The sequence below is a fragment of the Jaculus jaculus genome, chromosome X (assembly GCF_020740685.1).
Source record: "Jaculus jaculus isolate mJacJac1 chromosome X, mJacJac1.mat.Y.cur, whole genome shotgun sequence".
In the NCBI taxonomy this organism is placed as follows: Eukaryota; Metazoa; Chordata; class Mammalia; order Rodentia; family Dipodidae; genus Jaculus; species Jaculus jaculus.
The window spans coordinates 16,314,510-16,333,430 of record NC_059125.1 but is presented as its reverse complement, the minus strand read 5'-3'; the positions used below and the strand labels follow the sequence as shown (position 1 = coordinate 16,333,430).

General features: G+C 41.2%; 1 protein-coding gene across 2 annotated transcripts in view; it reads left to right on the top strand.

Moving 5' to 3' along the window:
- Nucleotides 1-18,921, top strand: part of Clcn4 (chloride voltage-gated channel 4) — an 82,854-nt gene that overhangs the window by 38,801 nt on the left and 25,132 nt on the right. For both annotated transcript variants that reach the window (XM_004663694.3, XM_045140029.1), the window contains exons 4-9: nucleotides 189-288; nucleotides 4,732-4,919; nucleotides 6,340-6,462; nucleotides 16,012-16,218; nucleotides 16,324-16,404; nucleotides 17,711-18,256. In XM_004663694.3, the coding sequence (XP_004663751.1) occupies nucleotides 189-288; nucleotides 4,732-4,919; nucleotides 6,340-6,462; nucleotides 16,012-16,218; nucleotides 16,324-16,404; nucleotides 17,711-18,256 (1,245 nt within the window). The remainder of the gene's footprint in view (nucleotides 1-188; nucleotides 289-4,731; nucleotides 4,920-6,339; nucleotides 6,463-16,011; nucleotides 16,219-16,323; nucleotides 16,405-17,710; nucleotides 18,257-18,921) is intronic.

The following is an 18,921-nucleotide window of genomic DNA, read 5'->3' as shown; positions in this document are numbered from 1 at the left end:
CTGAAGACTGTTATGGCCTTGTTAGAGCTTTGTGAGCTAGAAAGACATTGGATCATGTGGTGCATCAGTGGAAGAATAGTTAGCCTGAGAATTTAGTGGGTTAATTATATTCATCTTTTCAATCATTCAATTTCCCAAAGAAGCTGGTGAATGGGTCCCTATACATTCTGTGTGTGCTTCCTTTCTAGATAACCAGCAAAAGCAAGGAGTCCATCTGGGAATTCATCAAGAGCTTGCTGGACGCCTGGTCAGGATGGGTGGTGATGCTGCTCATCGGACTGCTAGCGGGTACAAACAGGGGCATGCCATTCTCTCCTGGAACTTCCAAATGCCAGCTGTTGGGGGGGGGGAGGAACATTGGGAATATGGAGTGTTCTTCAACTTCAGGCAAGGGTTTTATGGATTGATGTATCTAAGAGCAAAATATATGTCCATAACTTTTGCCTAGATTCTACCAAGTGTGAAATTCTGGAGCACTATAATTATACTACTGCTCTGCTCTTTTTACACACTGACCCAGGTTTATGACAACCCTGGATTCTACTGAAAACACACATTTTACATTTTCTTGTACTTTGTTATGTAGGGGGCAATGAAACAGGGAAACATTTTAATTGTAATCACCAAATATCACATGAGATTGGGATTTTCCTTGGCAAACCTTGAAATGAATTATAAGCATCAGGTTAGAGATGGCTCAGTGGTTAAGAGTACTTGCTCGCAAGGTCTGACAGCCTGGGTTTGATTCCTCAGTACCCACAAAAGCCAGGTGCATAGAGTGGCATATGCATCTGATGTTGATTGCAGTGGCTGAAGGCCCTAGCTTGTCGATTTACCTATCATTCATCCATCTACCCATTTCTCTATCTACTCTATCTCTATCTGCCAATCATCTATATCTTCTATGTATCATTTAACTCTACTTATCAATCTCTATGCTTGACAATAAAAATATTAAAATTAATTATAAACATCCTATGATGCTCAAAATACTGCTAAACACCTACAGGATCAGAGGTGAGCTCAGGGCACTTATTTCTAGCCCAAACATTGTTCTAACCCTTAGAGACCTTGCATCATTCATTTTAATAATCTTGGTGCCATGTGGTAGGCAAGAGATGCTTGTAGAATAAGTGGAGAACTATTGAGAGGGGAAAGTTATCTTTTTAAAACCAGTGGCAATTATTTCCTGATCATTATTTCCATTCAGGAGATTATGAAGGATAATTTCTACGCATTAAAAGAAAACTGAAAATCAAAAAGAATTCAACACAGAAAAGGGGACTATTTGGATTCAGGAAGGGGAAGTGCAAGATGGGGGCAGGGGTTGAGGTAGGGAAGAGGACAAATGAGAACAAAGTATATTGATACACATATATACACAAAAATACCATATTCCATTAGTTTGCATGTAGGGCTGGAGAGATGGCTTAGAGGTTCAGGTGCTTGTGTGCAAAGTCAAAGGACCCAGGTTCAATTCCCCAGGACCCATGTAAGCCAGATGCATAAGGGGGGCACATGCACCTGGAGTTTGTTTGCAGTGGCTGGAGGCCCTAGCACACCCATTCTGTCTCTCTCCCTGCCTATTTCTCTCTCTCAAATAAATAAATAAAGATAAGTATTTAAAATAATGTATAATAGGGACTTGAAGGGGTTTACTTGAAGGGATATAGTAGAAGAGGGTCAAAGGAATATGGTGGGAGGGGATCTATGATTATGGTTTATAGTGTATATGTATGGAAACTGTCAATAAAACTTAAGAAAACAAAGAAAAACAGTTCCTCTGGGCATGGTGGCTCTTGCCTGTAAGCTCAGCCTTCAGGTGTCTTAAGATAGTAAGATCTTGACTTCAGTTCCAGCCTTGGCTACACACTATCTCCAATAACATAATAATTGGGTTGGGGAGATTGCTCAGTGGTTAAAGGTGCTTGCTTGCAAAGCCTGATTATCTGGATTCAGTTCCCCAGCCACCCACATAAAGTCAGCCACAAAAATTGACACAAGTGTCTGATTATTTTGCAGTGGCAAGAGACCCTGTAATACCTCCCGTAAATAAATGAATGAATAAATAATGAATGAATGAATAAAACACAAGAAAGCAATCCTTTCCCCACAACTGATCATGTTGAAAAGACACCTTTACTAAAAAGTCCCTAGATATTGCAACATACAGTTACAGTTTATAGAATTGATTGGAGAATTATCTATAATACAGGTCAATTCAGTTCTCTAATGGTCTAATGTGAGGTGTAAATATGATCTTATGGTTACAAAGCATTTTGTTTGCTCAGTGATATTATACTTCTTCCAAAGGTAGGCAAGACTTTCTTTGCCAGGCAAGGAGTCAATCTGCCTCATATGCCTCTCGGTTCATAAATAACCAAGAGGAACAATGCCTGAGGAGACTGTGGTCCTTTCCTAGTAGTCATAGCACTCTTCTGTCCTATCTCCAGTTTTGTCCTTCTTCCCCTAGTGGTTTTCCAATATATGATCACATGGAAGGAACCAGTGTTTGCCACCAATTTTACCTAACCATATCTATATAGACCTTTGACAGAGATCAGGGTGGGAGTTGACTGTGAATTTTCATGCCTTTATATAGAAGGGATTTGTAAAACTTTCAATACATCTTTACTCATGGCTCCTAGGAGGGAGCAGTAAACAGGGGGGATGAATAAACTGGGTATAGATATTCTGGTGTTTAGCTAGAGCAAAGGACATAGTTAGCTTTGTTGACTAATCTGAGGGCCCCAGGATGCAATATTTAGAGCATCTTATTTTGATCAGCTGGCTTCTCTTGCAGCCTAATTCCTATCAGTCCTTTTTTATTTTTTTGAGGTAGGGTCTCACTCAAAACCAGGTTGACCTGGAATTTATAGTCTCAGGCTGGCCTTAAACTCACAGTGATTCTCCTACCTCTGCCTCCCAAGTGCTGGGATTAAAGACATATACCACCATCCTAGCTTTTTTTTTTTTTTTTTTTTGAGGTAGGGGCTTACTAATTCTTACTATATAGGGTCAGGCTTGCCTCGAACTCACAGCGATCCTCCTACTTCTACCTCCTAAGTGCTGGTATTAAAAGTGTGTGCCATCACACTCATCTTCCTTCAGTTTCTTTTTTTTTTTTTTTTAGGAGGAATTATCTGGAAACTGAAAAAATTTACTATTGTTCAGATTTGAACTAAGCAGCTTCTTTGGAGAAAACACCTTGGAACTCAGTAAAGACCCCCTGGATTTTTCTCCATGATCCTAATGTGCAGTCAGAGGCACATAGCGCTGAGAAAGCCAGTCGATGGACTCAGCAGCAGTGGGGGAAGGATGTTAGAGACAGGTCAAGTGTTCTTTACCTTGGATGCAAATCTAGTTTGCCAGAAGCCACCACGCGGTGGCAGTGTTGTACCACTGGACAAATTGTGGATGGCTCAAAGCGGAACTGGAATCACCAAGGAAGATGTATATTTGGGACAATGTGATTGTGAATGGTTGAAAAATAAATTAGGAGTCCTCATCAGGTCTTGTTCAAATGTCATTTTCTACTTGTGATTTTTTCCATGATCAAAGAGCTGAGCTGATGTTCTCTAAAAGCACAGTCTCCTTTGTGAGCCTCTCACCTGCTCTCTTTGTGTTTATGTGTGTACCACATTTACTGAGATATAATTCACACATTGTACAATGATCCCACTTAAAGTGTATAGTCCAGTAGTTTTTAGTATATACTAAACTATGTAGTCATCACCATGAACAATTTTAGAATAGTTCAATGATCTCCAAAAGACCATCTGTACCTTTAGCCTTCCCTTCTAGCCCTAGGCCACACTGATCTACTTTCTGTCTCTATAGATTAGTTCCTTATGGATATCCCATAGAAATGCAGTCACGTGTTTTTGGAGTGGACCATGCTCCAGATGCCTGTCTTTACCTACACTGTGGACGAAAATTAGATAACTAGCCTTTCCCTCTGTCATTTATAAACTAGTGGAAGTACCAACACACATTTGCAGATGTAAGTGCGTGTGCATGTGTGTGTGCGCGCACACATACACACCCCTGTCTAGCTAATCATGATAGTGTGATGTGAGATTTGTAAAAATCCAGAAACCTGCAAACATACCCTGTATGTTGGTAACAGTCTAGAATAGATAATTCTGGAAAGATAGCCAAGGCAGCCTTTTGTGTCACACTGAAGTGCTCACTCCACTTTATCTCCCTTTTATCAACCATAAAAATAATCTTTTGGAAAGATGATTAGTTTATAAAGACTATGCATAACTTGAAGCCTTCCCAAGTTGGTGGTACACTTTAGTGGGAAAACGTTCCTCATTTGGGAAGTGAGGCCATCATAGTTACTGCGTCTTTCTGGGAAATTCTGCCATGCACTAGTGAGCTCAGAATCTTACCCCAGCAGCCACTGAGGGAATTTTGTTTCCTTATGATGCCAAGAAAAAAAAAACTTGGAATGGATTGAATGAATTCTACAAGCTGTTCAGACCCCATGGCTTGAGATAAAAGTCAAGCCACGTCTCTCCTATAAGCATCTGAGCTCTTTGTGTCTTTTGTTGGGCTGGCCACTGCCTTATCCACACCATAAATGCTCTCAGGTGACTTCCAGATGAGTGAAGACCATTGCCCATGTCACTGGTAGTGCCACAGCCTGCCTGTACTCTGAGCTTTTTATAAGTCCTTTGTCCTCCCCACGGAGTGATTTCTTTCATTGACTTTTTCTCCTTTCAGGCACCTTGGCTGGGGTCATTGATCTCGCTGTGGATTGGATGACCGACCTGAAGGAAGGGGTCTGTCTGTCTGCCTTCTGGTATAGCCATGAGCAGTGTTGCTGGACATCCAATGAGACTACATTTGAAGACAGGGATAAGTGTCCTCTGTGGCAGAAGTGGTCTGAGCTGCTGGTGAACCAGTCAGAGGTGGGTGTCTGTACAAGGTCCTAGCTGAGAATCTCTGTCACTCCAAATTCAGGAATGCTTATTCTCTCATATTCTGATAGTCATCCCTGGCTTAATACTGGTGTCACTTGCTTCCACTTAGCTTGGGTACTGCCAGTTAGATGTCACTTGGAAACCCCTTATCCATTTTCATGAGCATAGGGCGTATATCTTGGGAAGTCTTTACCTTTCTTTCTCTGTCTCTTTTCTTTCTTTCTTTGAGTCAGGGAATCACTCTAGCCTAGAACTCACATCTGTTCTCCTGTCTCGGCCTCCCACATGCTATGATTACAGGTATGAACAACCATATCTGGTGTGCTTGCTGCTTCCCTTTTTCTTTGCAAAGATACTTTCTTGATCATGCAGCTCTGGGGTGAGGCTGACAGGTGTGTTTTTCTCAACCTCCTGGGCAATGCTGATGCTGCTGGTCCAAGAGAAGCCATCTTCCCCAACATGGTACTTATTCATGGGCATTGCTTGCTGTGGTTTGGGTGTGGCCATAATGAAAGTGAAGAGAAACCAGCACACTGCATACAAGACAAAACAAAACCAACCTTCCAGAGTCTTGCAGGCACACTTTTCTGTCTTACACCTTTTATTAACTCTAATGTAAATGACGATTAGAACCCAGTATCATTTTCTCTTTCTTTCTTTCTTTCTTTCTTTCTTTCTTTCTTTCTTTCTTTCTTTCTTTGTTTTTTTTCTTTGTTTTGTTTTGTTTTGTTTTGTTTTGTTTTGTTTTGTTTTGTTTTGTTTTGTTTTGTTTTTCAAGGTAGGGTCTTGCTGACCTGGAATTCACTATGTAGTCTCAGGGTGGCCTTGAACTCACAGCGGTCCTCCTACCTCTGAAAGACATGCGCCACCACACCCGTCTTCATTTTCACTTTATATCACTGCAGAGATTTCACCCGCTGGGAGGTTTGTGTAAATAGCTCCTGGAGAAACAGGTAGTGATGTTTGTGTGTAGTGACTGTAGCAATAGAAGCAGCTGATAAAACCCACACTGGCACTTTTTAAAAATACTTTTTGTTCATTATTTATTTATTTATTTATTTGAGAGTGATAGGGAGAGAAAGACAGATAGAGAGAGAGAATAGGCCATGCCACGGCCTCCAGCCTCTGCAAACAAACTCCGGACCCATGCGCCCCCTTGTGCATCTGGCTAGCGTGGGTCCTGGGGAATCGAGCCTTGAGCCGGGGTCCTTAGGCTTCACAGGCAATCGTTTAACTGCTAAGCCATCTCTCCAGCCCCACACTGGCATTTTTGTTTGTATAGGCCAAGTACAAACCTCTCTAATCCTATCACAGCTTCATTCTCCCATTCTCCCAAATGGAGTCGAGCATATTCTTCAGGTTTTCTGTTGCTCACGATTTCTTCTTGTTTACTTGTCCTGCTGTTTAGGGTGCCAGTGCTTACATTCTGAATTACCTAATGTACATCCTGTGGGCATTGCTGTTTGCATTCCTGGCCGTCTCCCTGGTGCGTGTATTTGCACCATATGCCTGCGGCTCTGGCATACCAGAGGTAAGTTATGACTGAAGAACCTTTCTACCAATACTGAAGATGGCAAACATGTCTGTGGTACTGGTGTGCCAAGCAGAGTCCCAAGCACTTGGCATGTGTTAGCACATTTAATCACCAAACTAAATCTATGAAGTGGGCAATACTTATTTTCATTGGTGAAACTAAAGTACAGGCAGGTTAAATAAGTTACACAAGGTCACTAATGGAGTAAGCTTCAAGTGGAAAACAGAAACATGGTTTCAAGATTAGTATTCAGGATTTTTGAGCTATTGCTTCCCCAGGATTAACTTTTAAAGCCTATGGTGTCCAGGTTCATGAAGCACTTGGAGTACTCCAAAGTGTGTCTATGGTGTAATATGTAAGACAACAATAGTTGAGGACTGTTGCTAAGAAAAGTTTATTGGTGATCGCATGCCTTGACCACATTTTGCTCTCCTGGTGACAAGATAATGGAACTCTTTAAAAATGTTAATTCCACTTTCAGTGCATGTGCTGGGAATGTGCCTCTGTGAATGTGAAATTCTTGCAAATAGTCTTCAGCACTTTCTTGTAACCCATGTATGAAGGAAGTGACTTCATCAGTCACTGAGACCAAATTTGAAGCCCAGGAGAGTCTGCTGGGCAATTGATGATAATTGAGCTGACTCCTGAAAAAGCGCAGGCTAAGTTTTATACAAAAATAATGATGAAAAGGCTTACATGTTTACTCTAACCAGTGCAGCTGTGGTAGTTTGAATGTAAAAATGTCCCCCATAGACTTGTGTGTTTGAATACTTAATCCAACTGGTAGTGCTATTCCAGAAAGTTGTGGAACCTTTGGCAGGTAGAACCTTGCTGGAAGAAGCATGCCATTGGGGATGGGCCTTGGAGTATTTCATCCCAGTCCCATTTGCTGCCTTGTTCTCTACATTCTCCATGCTGATGTAATGATGTAGGCCTATAATGATAGACTTCCCCTTGAAACTGTAAATGGAAAATAAACCTTTTCCTTCCTCTAGCTGCTTCTGGTCAAGTATTTTGTCCCAGCCAACAAGTAAGTAACTAGATACAGCAGTTCAATTCTCCTTTGAGTGGCAGCAGAGCAGAAAAATTGAAGATGGAGTTGTGGGCTGATGGAGGCACTAGGTCTATCTCCTCCCTTTTTATGAGACAGGGTCTCATTTAGCCATGGATCATTTTGAATTTGCTATGTAGCTGAGGATGACTTTGACTTTCTGATCCTCTTGCCTCCACATCCTGAGTGCTGAGAGTACAGGTGTGTGCCACTATGCCTGGTCTACGTGGTGCTGAAGTTCGAACCTAGATCTTCATGTATGTTAAGCAAGCACTCTATCAACTGTGCTACATCCCCAATGCGAGCAACCTCTTTTTTATGCTCCAACACTGACAGTGGCTCAGGCAGTTCATGGAAAGGGCTGGAGTAATAGAAGATGTCACAGAAAGATGCACTGGGGAAATGCAGCATGGTCTTGTTTCAGGAAGGATAGCCAAATAAAAGTCTATGTTATGCTGAATTTTTGGAAGTTTATTTTATTTTTTATTTTTTAATTTATTTATTTGAGAGCAACAGAGAGAGAGAAGGACAGGGGGAAAGAGAGAGAGAGAATAGGCGTGCCAGGGTTTCTAGCCACTGCAAATGAACTCCAGACGTGTGCGCCCCCTTGTGCCTCTGCCTAATGTGGGTCCTGGGGAACCAAGCCTCGAACCGGGGTCCTTAGGCTTCACAGGCAAGCGCTTAACCGCTAAGCCATCTCTCCAGCCCTGGAAGTATATTTTAATGTATTCCTCAAGGAATCCTCCTACCAAGCTTCCCTGCTGTCTTCTTTCCTCAGTAAAGAAAGTCCTACTATAATGCTGCACAAAATGGTGTGTTAAAAACCCCAGGGATTATGGGGAAAATTGGCCAGAGAGGGAGACACACTATATTCTAAAACTTCCTTGATGATACAATGAAAAATGTTAAGAACCAACTAAGAACAAAGTAACACAATTTGACCCACGTTAAATGGCCAAGGAATGTAAATAGTACAATAAAATATTTCACTTCTTGAAAAACATTGATGTTTGTTTATGGAAAGTGGGAGTCAGAAGGGCTCCAGCCTGAGAGGAGTTGTTAAGGGTGATGCAAAATCAGCAGATGGTGACAACAGACAAGGACAGCCAGGGCACTCCGGCATGCATTTGACAGTATACGTTAGAGGCATGAGAAAATGTTTGCTTTGTATTTTTTCTACATGGCTTGATGTAATTTGCAGTCTTCTGCATTCACCTTTTTGTTTTCTGGGAGGAAATTGTGCATAAGCAGACACAAAATTTGCATTATGCTTAAATTCGTCTCTATTCTATAAATAGCACTGAGACCAATTTGCATTTTTGAATCAAGTGTTACAGTAGAGCTGACATTATTTTATTTGATATTCAAAGCCGAAGGCACTCCAACAATAAAACTGGTAGATCTGACCTGGAGAGATGGCTTAGTGGTTAAGTTGCTTGTCTGTGAAGACTAAGGACCCAGGTTTGATTCCCCAGTACCTACCTAAGTACAAGGTGGCACATGCATCTGGAATTATTTGCAGTGGCTGGAAGCCCTGGCATGCCCATTCTCTCTCCCAGGTCTTTTCTCTGTCTCTCTCTCTCCCAAACAAACAAATGATTAAATAATAAAATACCACATACAAAAGTAAAAGAAAATGGATAGAGAGTGTTATCAGTATCCAAGTTCACAGTCTCATTGTCTACTTGTAGGTATTTTTACTCCATTATTCCACCAAATAGAAAGACAATCATTAGGGACTTAGTGGAAAATGTGAAGTGACAGTAAAAGGCATGTTGGTCCCTACATCTGGCTTATTCCAGCACTGGGGAGTCGGAGGTTGAAGATTGTCATGAGATCCAGGCTAGCCTGGTATACAGAGTAAGACTTTGACTCAAAAACCTGACAAAATAAAAAATAAGTGAATAAATAATTTTATAAAGGCATGTTGGGCCAATAATCCCTTCTACCCTTTCAAGACCTATGCATGAGTGGCTCAGCTGATGACTGTATAGACAGACCTGAGCTGTCTTTGAGGGGTTACTTGGACATCTCTTCTCTTAAGTGGGATTACACAGTTTCTTCATTGTTGAGACCTACAAGTTGACAAATACCGTTTTAAGGAAGGAAGGGATTATTTCATCTTACAGTTCCAGGTTAAAGTCTACCATGGCAGGGAAGGCCTGGTGGCAGGCACTGGTCACATTCACTCCCCAGTGAGGAACAGCAGAGATGAATGCTCTCTTTTATACACAGTCTAAGAACCCAGCCCATGGGATGGTGTCATCTATAGTTACAGTGGATCTTCCCATCTCAACCAATCTAATCTCGAAACTACTTCAAAGACAAGTTGACAGAGATCACAGGGGGTGGCATCTTTACTGTTTGTTATGTAAAAAAAAAATGACTAAGAACACATTGATGTGAATGAAACTCAACAATGTGATGCTAAGTGTGGAAAAATATAGAAAGTAGTCTGTTTATTAACTTTTATTTATTTGTGTGTGTGTGTGAGAGAGGGGGGGGGTGTACACCAGGGCCTCTTACTACTGCAAAGGAACTCTAGATCCATGTGTCACTTTGGGCATCTTGGTTTACATTGGTGATTGGGAATCAAACCTGAGCTGTCAGGCTTGCAAACAAGCACCATTAACTGCTGAGCCATCTCCCCAGCCCAAGAGTCTATTTATTTGATACCCATAAATGGATAAAACTAAACCACATATATGATAGCATGATTAAGAAAGGCAATAAACGATTGGAAGTGGCCAGAGAAAGTTCAAAAGATCTGTTGGGGAGGAAAACACAGGGCTTTCAAAGGTATCCATCTTTATTTTTCTGTTATTTTTATTTTTAAATGAGAGTGGAGAAAGTGGGCATCATTGTCTCATTCCAGATTTTAAACAAAATACTCCATTTTTCTTATTTAGTATAAAGTTGGCTAGAGTTTTGTCTTATTTAATTTTTATTATGTTGAGATATGTTCATTCTATTCCTGGTTTCTTCAGGGCTTTTATCATGAAAGTCACATGTTGAATTTGAATTTTTCCAAAGGCCTTTTCTGCACTGTTTGAGATAATTGTGTGATTTCTGATCTTGAGTCTATTTATGTGCTGAATTTTATCCTTATTGAGATGCATATGTTGAACTAACCATGAATATCCCTGTATTTCTTTTTTAAAAAAATATTTTTTTAAGGCTGGGAGATTGCCCAGTGGTTAAAAAGATGTGTTTGCAAAGGTTGATAGCCCGGGTTTGATGCTCCCATAGCCACATAAAGCCGAATGCATAAAGTGACACATGTTTGCGGAGTTTGTTTGCAGTGGCAGGAGGCTGTGGTATACTCAGTCTCTCTCCTCCCTCTCTCTCTCTCTCCTATCCCTCTGCCTCTTTTTATTTATTTGAGAGGGAAAGAGAGAGAGAGAGAGAGAGAGAGAGAAAGTGAGTGTGAGCACACCAAGGCTTCTTGCTACTGTAAAAACTCCAGATGTGTGCCCCACTTGTGTGTCTGGCTTGTCATTGGGAATTAAACCCATGCTGGTAGGTTTTGCAAGCATGTTCCTTTAACCACTGAGCAATCTCCCCTGCCCCAATCCTTGTATTTTTTTATTTTTAAATTTTTGTTTATTTTTATTTATTTATTTGAGAGTAACAGACAGAGAAAGAGGCAGAGAGAGAGAGAGAGAGAGAGAGAGAGAGAGAGAGAGAGAGAGAGAGAGAATGGGTGCACCAGGGCCTCCAGCCACTGCAAACGAACTCCAGACCCATACGACCCCTTGTGCAACGTGGGTCCTGGGGAATAGAGCCTCAAACCGGGATCCTTAGGCTTCACAGGCAAGTGCTTATCCGCTAAGCCATCTCTCCAGCTCAATCCTTGCATTTCTTAAGCATGCTAGTGGGTGCTTGCCTTATCAACACTCTTGAACTACACAGAAGTGTGTGGTGGAATCCTTTTATAGTGCATTCATGACAGTCTGAAAGTGTTAGTGACCAATGGCAGTTTCACAGTTGTTTTTGTTGTGGTGACTCAGCAGGAGCGATCCTCACTGTCAGAGTAGAGCTAAAGATCCTTCCTCTAGCAATGTAAAACCTAGCCCAGATCCTGCAGGAAATGGACAGAGTGAAAAGTCAATATTAATAAATTGTGTATATAAAGAGGCCCTTCAAGGGCTGGAGAGATGGCTTAGCGGTTAAGCGCTTGCCTGTGAAGCCTAAGGACCCAGGTTCGAGGCTCGGTTCCCCAGGTCCCACGTTAGCCAGATGCACAAGGGGGCGCACGCGTCTGGAGTTCGTTTGCAGTGGCTGGAAGCCCTGGTGCGCCCATTCTCTCCCTCTCCCTCTATCTGTCTTTCTCTCTGTGTCTGTCGCTCTCAAATAAATAAATAAATTAATTAATTAATTAAAAAAAAAGAGGCCCTTCAAAACCCAGCTCATAGTAGCAATCAACTTAATATGGGATGTGGAACTATGCTCCTTTTCTGTTAGCAAAGATAGTAGCTGAGCTCTTGAAAATTTCATTGTCATCACTGGAGGTGTCCTACTGTAATCTGTTATGTGGCAAATGGTATAAGAACAAAGTTTGAATAAAATACGCATGTCCAACGTATATTTTCAAACTTGATCATCGTTTCTAGTATTTCCTTCCACAATCCTTTGATTACTTAGGATGAAAATTCTTTTTTTTTGGTTTTTCGAGGTAGGGTCTCACTCTAGCCCAGGCTGACCTGGAATCCACTATGTAGTCTCAGGGTGGCCTCGAACTCACAATGATCCTCCTACCTCTGCCTCCCAAGTGCTGGCATTAAAGGCGTGTGCCACCACACCTGGCTTGAAAATTCTTTTAGATATTGGTTTGATTTGTTTTGTGTGAGGCAGGGTCTCACTATATAATCCAGGCCAGCATGAAATTCACTATGTGGCCTACACTAGCCTTGAACTTGCAACAATCCTCCTGCTATTGCCTCCAGAGTACTGGAATGACAGATGTGCATCACCATGCCTTATTGAAACATTTTTTAAATGCTAATTTGGAGAACCTTTTTCTCTGCAATATATCCGCTGTGTAAATCTGGTCATGCACATTTAAAAGTGAACGAATATTCATGGTTTCTTGGACTTGGGTGTTTGGAGAAGACGGTGGTTGTCTTTCTCTTTCTGTTTGCTTTACTGGTAAAACTAATACCAACTGGATCAGTAATCACACCCCCTCCTAACTAATTCTGCATTGATATCTGTTCCATACAAACACAAGCACTGGTATAAAAAATTATCAACCAGGAAATGTTCTGATTTTCAAGATTATCATTACCTAGTCACCCATCTACTGCACTACATCCCATTAAATTTCACTTGCTTCAGCCTCCATGAATTCAAATTAAAGTGATTAGATTTTGGCATCTACTGGGAATGAGTTTGCTTTCTTTAATTCCTAATTTGATCATGACAATTTTATAAAATCATTTTTAGAGAATTACAAAATGCCTATTACATTGTTCAATTCACCACATGTCATGACTGGCAAAGGCTCAGGTAATTTAGATGCTTGTGATTTTCTAAGTGGAATTATGCTTTTTAAACTGTACCCTGGGGTCCAAATCCACATTAACTAACTGGCAAAAAAATATATAGAAAATTTTATTCGTGGCAACACAAAAGGGCAGGATTGTGACAGGCATAATAAAATATCCCTTAAATGCATGCAACTGAGGTCCCCAGAGCACAGACCCAATTAGTGTAACTGTCATTTGTAAAAGACTAGTTTAACCACTGCTAGTTTGTCTGTCATTAGTTAAAAGCTAGTTTAGAAATACTGAGTACAGCTAAGAGACCTCACATATGTTCTATAGGAAGGCGCTCACAGAGATTTTTAGAAACACACACACACTCATGTTTGAGTGCTCTTTCCCTTCCCTTCACCCTCTTCCTCTCCTTCTGAACTTGAGAAACAAGAAACAGTTATATGACTAGGTCAAGTGGCAAATGCCCAGAATCCCAGCACTTGGAAGATGGCAACAGAAGAGTGACAAGTTCTAGGCCAACCTAGTCTATTATAGTACATGCTAGGCAAGCATGGGCTACAGAGCAAGTTCTAGTCTAGCCTGGCTATAAACTGAGACTCTGTCTTAAACTTCTCCCATCCCTTTAAAAGGCAACAGGACTTTCTCAATAATTCATGGGATGAAAAATGTACTGTCTACAGCCCATTAAAGTTTGATCTTCAAACTTTGTAACCCTAAAGCAACAAAATTGGCATGAAGGAGTTAGTGACAGAAGAAAAGGTGTTTTAGAAATGTTCCTTAAATATTGAAATATAAAATATTTAAAACATTAAAATATCTTTTCAAGAACATTTTAGACTCACCTGGGGAAGCTATAAAATTCCTGGCACCTTGAATGGATCACCTCTGACCAGTTACATTAGATCTCTGTGGGGAGAACTAGTTCTCAGTATTTTCTAACTTTCCAGGTGATTATGATGAAGTTGCAAAGCATTGTGATAGTTATTTAAGAACTTGCTTTATTTGGCATAGCAGTGTCCACCTAAGACATTTTGGTTCTTTCACCTTTTTTTTTCATTCAATGCAGGGTCTTACTCTAGCCCAGGCTGACCTGGAACTCGCTTTGTATTCCCCAAGCTGGCCTGAAGCTCACAGCCATCCTCCTACCTCAGTCTCCCAAGTGCTAGGACTAAAGGTGTATGCCACCATATTGGCTTCAAGAAGACATTTCGAAGTTATGTAAATGACCATATTAAGATAAGACATTATCACATAATACATTATGCAAATGGGAAAACAAATTGATTTGATTGACCGTCTTAGTGTCTAATGAATATGATCCGAAGCTTACATTTGCTAGCTCAGCAGTTAACATATACTTTTTTTTTTTTACTCCATTATGAGAAGGACTGGGGTGTAGAAAAATTATTTAACTATTTTGGGGAATGGCCTTCACTATTTAAGGTCATCACTAATACTGGCATCTAGTTGAATTCTAGGCAAAGGCTTAAATGCACCTGCAGGGAGAAAGTCATTGTTTGGCATTTAAAAAAATGAAGCAAATCTGGAAATGGATCATAGAGTTCTCCCTGTAGTCAAAATCCTTTGTAATGCAAGATGGTAAGACTTATTAGAAGAAAAGAGGTCCTCCTGGGTTCAAACTTATTTACATTCCTTAATGGTTTACTAGAATGTTGGGTATGTTCTTAATTTTCATCTTAAAATATTTAATTTAATTTTTATTTGAGACAGTGAGAGGGAGAGAGGCAGATGGAGATAGAATGGGTGATCCAAGGCCTCCAACCAGCACAAACAAACTCCAGGTGCATGTGCCACATTTTGCATCTGGCTTATGTGGGTACTGGGGAACTGAACCTGGGTCCTTAGGATTCACAGGCAAGCGCCTTAACTGAGAAGCCATCTCTCCAGCCTATCTTCTTCATTTTCTAAATTGTGCTAAGAATAGTTTCAAATGTGCAGAAAAGTTGAAAGATTTGGATAATGAATTTCATACCATCCTAAATAATGGAACAAAATTTTGTCATTTTGCTTCATCCTACCTGGGTTTGTGGGAATTATCAATTTATACAGGATATCTGTATTATGTATTCTACCAACATGTTACTTAGTTATCTTGATTATCAGACGTACTGTCATGGCACTGCAGCACCTGAGTTTAATCCTTATTTTAGTGAAATATTTCATGACTATGAAAAGAGAAAAAATAACCCAACAACTTTGTATCCTAAGATCTTAGGTAAGAATAAATTTTCTCTCCATGAGATTATGAAGAAGGAAGAAGCAATTTATAGAGGGTCATAAGAAGTGAACGAAAACATTACCTTTTCCTCACATATATGGAATCAAGATTAAGTGTGTGTGTGTGTACATATATATATGACATGAAAACAAAATGGGGGCTATTTTGAGGGGAGGAAGCAGCCCAATGAGAATGGGAGGAGCAGGGATAGGCAGAAAATATGAGCAAAGTACAAGGAATTTATATAGGAAAATGTTATAATGAAACCCATTATTTTATATGACATGCCAATTAAACAAAATTAAGAAAAAGCAGTTCATGGTAGTTTTGCAGTCACTTCTCAAGGTACAAAGTTTTGGTAAGCATCTAGGCAAAATGGGAAAGGTTTTAACATTGTGAGTGGGTAATATGAACAGAAAACCTGCTCTGATGTTATAACTGTTTGGTTTTATTAGTTATTGCTGCTCGTTTATTACTGAACATAATTTATGAGTAAAACTTTAACGTGGTATACAGAAAAGTTGGTAGGATCTAGGTTCCACCTGCTTACTGGGGGTCTTGGAATGTAATTTCTATCAGTAGGAGGGCTATAATACAAACATCTGTTGCTCGAAGATTCTAGCAAAAGCAGGAACTAAAATAGCGCCCCTTTTGTGTAACTTAGTGAATCAAACTCAGGGCTACTAGAGCTTGTATCTTGTTTTTCTAGCTGTGGACTGAAGCAGTCAACTCCTTTTGCTCTCCATCTTCCCTTACAGATAAAGACGATTTTGAGTGGCTTTATCATCAGGGGCTACTTGGGAAAGTGGACCCTGCTCATCAAAACGGTCACCCTGGTGCTGGTTGTATCTTCTGGTCTGAGCCTTGGGAAGGAAGGTCCTCTGGTACATGTGGCTTGTTGCTGTGGTAACTTCTTCAGCAGCCTTTTCTCCAAGTATAGCAAGAATGAGGGCAAGAGGAGGGAGGTGAGCCAGCTCCTCTTCTGGCAGGGGAGGTGTCTTCTTTGAGCCTAAACCTTGTTTTCCATTGCAGGAAGTCCCTAAACTTCCCTTATCCTGCTTTCCTTGTAGGTGCTTTCAGCGGCGGCAGCTGCTGGTGTTTCTGTGGCCTTCGGTGCTCCTATTGGGGGTGTGCTCTTCAGCCTAGAGGAGGTGAGAGGAGCAGCGTGGGCTGCCATGCTTTTCAGTGGTCACAAATCCGTGGATGATTGACAACCCAGAAGTATTGCCTTGTATTCCTGCAGTTCATTAAAGAGCCATCGTTTTCACTGTTACATGTACTCTCTGGCATTGTTTTAACAGTTTCCAGTATATCTTTTTCTTCTGAAAATATTTACACTATCTTTTGCTCATAACCAACTTAGCTTCCAATTTGGATTTGGAACGTATACAGATCATTGCAGGTGTTGGCAAGAATTTTCTTAAAAGACGGTAACTATGTTGGCTTCATGAGCTAGGCTCTCTGCCATGGCTACTTGACCCTGCCCTTGCAATGTGCCTGAAACTTTCCTTATGGACTTTGAAATGTAATGTGATTCTCATGAGTCACAAAATTGTACTACCTTTGAATGAATTTTCAGGTCATAAGTAGTCCCCCCCTTTTATAACAATTGTACAATGTGAAAATTAATTTTACTCATGTGATGAGAAAATTTACTTTCTGGGGCAGAGTTGACTTGTGGGCCAGGGTTTTCCAACCTTTCATCTATTTTGCTCTTCACAGAATCAAATCCAGTTAATTATTTTAGGAGGACATCTGTGTCATGAACAATATTATAAGTAAATATTGTTATCTCTGTCCTTGCTTTTTTTGTGCTAGGGTTGAATCCAGGGCCTAATCATATGCTCTTCCACCCAGGCACATCTCAAGCCTTTTCTTTTTCTTTCTTTTAAAAATATTTTGTTTTTATTTATTTATTTGAGAAAAGAAGAGAGAGAGAGAGAGAGAGAGAGAGAATGGGCATGCCAGACCCTGCAGCTGCTGCAAACGAACTCCAGACACATGTACCACCTTGTGCATCTGGCTTATGTGGTTCCTGGGGAATCGAACCTGGGTTATTTGGCTTTGCAGGCAAGTGCCTTAACTGCTAAGCCATCCACCAGCCCCTTTTCTTTTTCTTAAAAAAAAAATTTTTGATTATTCGCCATTAATTAACTAGTTAATTATCTAAGTATGGGAGACCAAATCCAGAGTCTTTCACATGTTAGACAGGCACTCTAGCACTGAGCAAAATTCCTAGCCCATCATTTCACTTTTAGGCAGTGGTTCTTTTAAATATGTCAGTTAGCACTTTTTGGTTACATTTAATCCTACACTGATGAAGTTATGGGTGTCCACTTTTAGTGTTAGATTGTGTCTTTTATGCCAAGTGTCAGCAGGTGAGTACCAATCCAAGAAGAAGGTTCTGAGCAGCCTTTCTCTGGCCAGGTTCTGATTTTCTATTTCTTTTAACCCTAGGTCAGTTACTACTTCCCCTTGAAGACCTTGTGGAGGTCATTTTTTGCAGCCCTGGTGGCAGCCTTCACACTGCGCTCCATCAACCCCTTTGGGAATAGCCGCCTGGTTCTCTTTTATGTGGAGTATCACACGCCCTGGTACATGGCTGAACTTTTCCCCTTCATCTTGCTTGGGGTCTTTGGGGGCTTGTGGGGAACTCTCTTCACCCGCTGCAACATTGCCTGGTGTAGGAGGCGCAAAACCACCAGGCTGGGGAAGTACCCAGTGTTGGAGGTCATCGTGGTGACAGCCATCACAGCCATCATCGCCTACCCCAACCCCTATACACGCCAGAGCACCAGCGAGCTCATTTCTGAGCTCTTCAATGACTGTGGGGCCCTTGAGTCCTCCCAGCTCTGTGACTACATCAACGACCCCAACATGACACGGCCTGTAGACGACATTCCGGACCGTCCAGCTGGGGTTGGGGTTTACACTGCCATGTGGCAGCTGGCCTTGGCACTGATCTTCAAAATCGTCATTACAATATTTACTTTTGGTATGAAGGTAGGTGAAGGGGAAGGCAGAGCGGGAGGGTTTGTCTTTCTGGGGACAACATCCTAGTCTCCAAATAAAATTGTGATTCTAAGAACAGGAACTGACCTGTTTTTTGAATGTGTTCTTGGACTTGACATTCCTTAAATCAATAGGACACTGTTCTCTAAATAAACAGCAAGCCTATGAAGTAGAGATTTTATTTCTATTTTCCATTTGAAGATGCTAAGTCTCTGAAACTACAGTGGCTTGATGAGACCTGTGGTTTGTGGGAGACAGAACTAGGTATCATTGCCTTTTCAAGCCAGTGGTAAGTATAGGCTTGCTTACCTCTTAACTGGGTGCTGGCAGGTTGTAGAGGAATAAAGCCCTAGTTGGGTTCCATTTGGATCAATAGGCACTCCTTGAGTATCAGCTATATCCTGGGCAATGTTCACATGTGAGAGGCACAGAGCCCAAAAAAGGGCTGCCACTGAAGAGCACATGGCTCTTGGAGAGACACATGCAAGGCCAGGATTCTGAGGGCCCATGAGGAGGAGCCTACACATTATGCCAGTATCCCGAAGGCACGGTGTGATTGCTCCTTGGCCTGGATGCAGCTGGGGCCATGGTACAGGTTCTTTGCACCAGTCTTCTCATGATGGCCGGTATCCTTGAAAGCAGTGGGTGATTACACA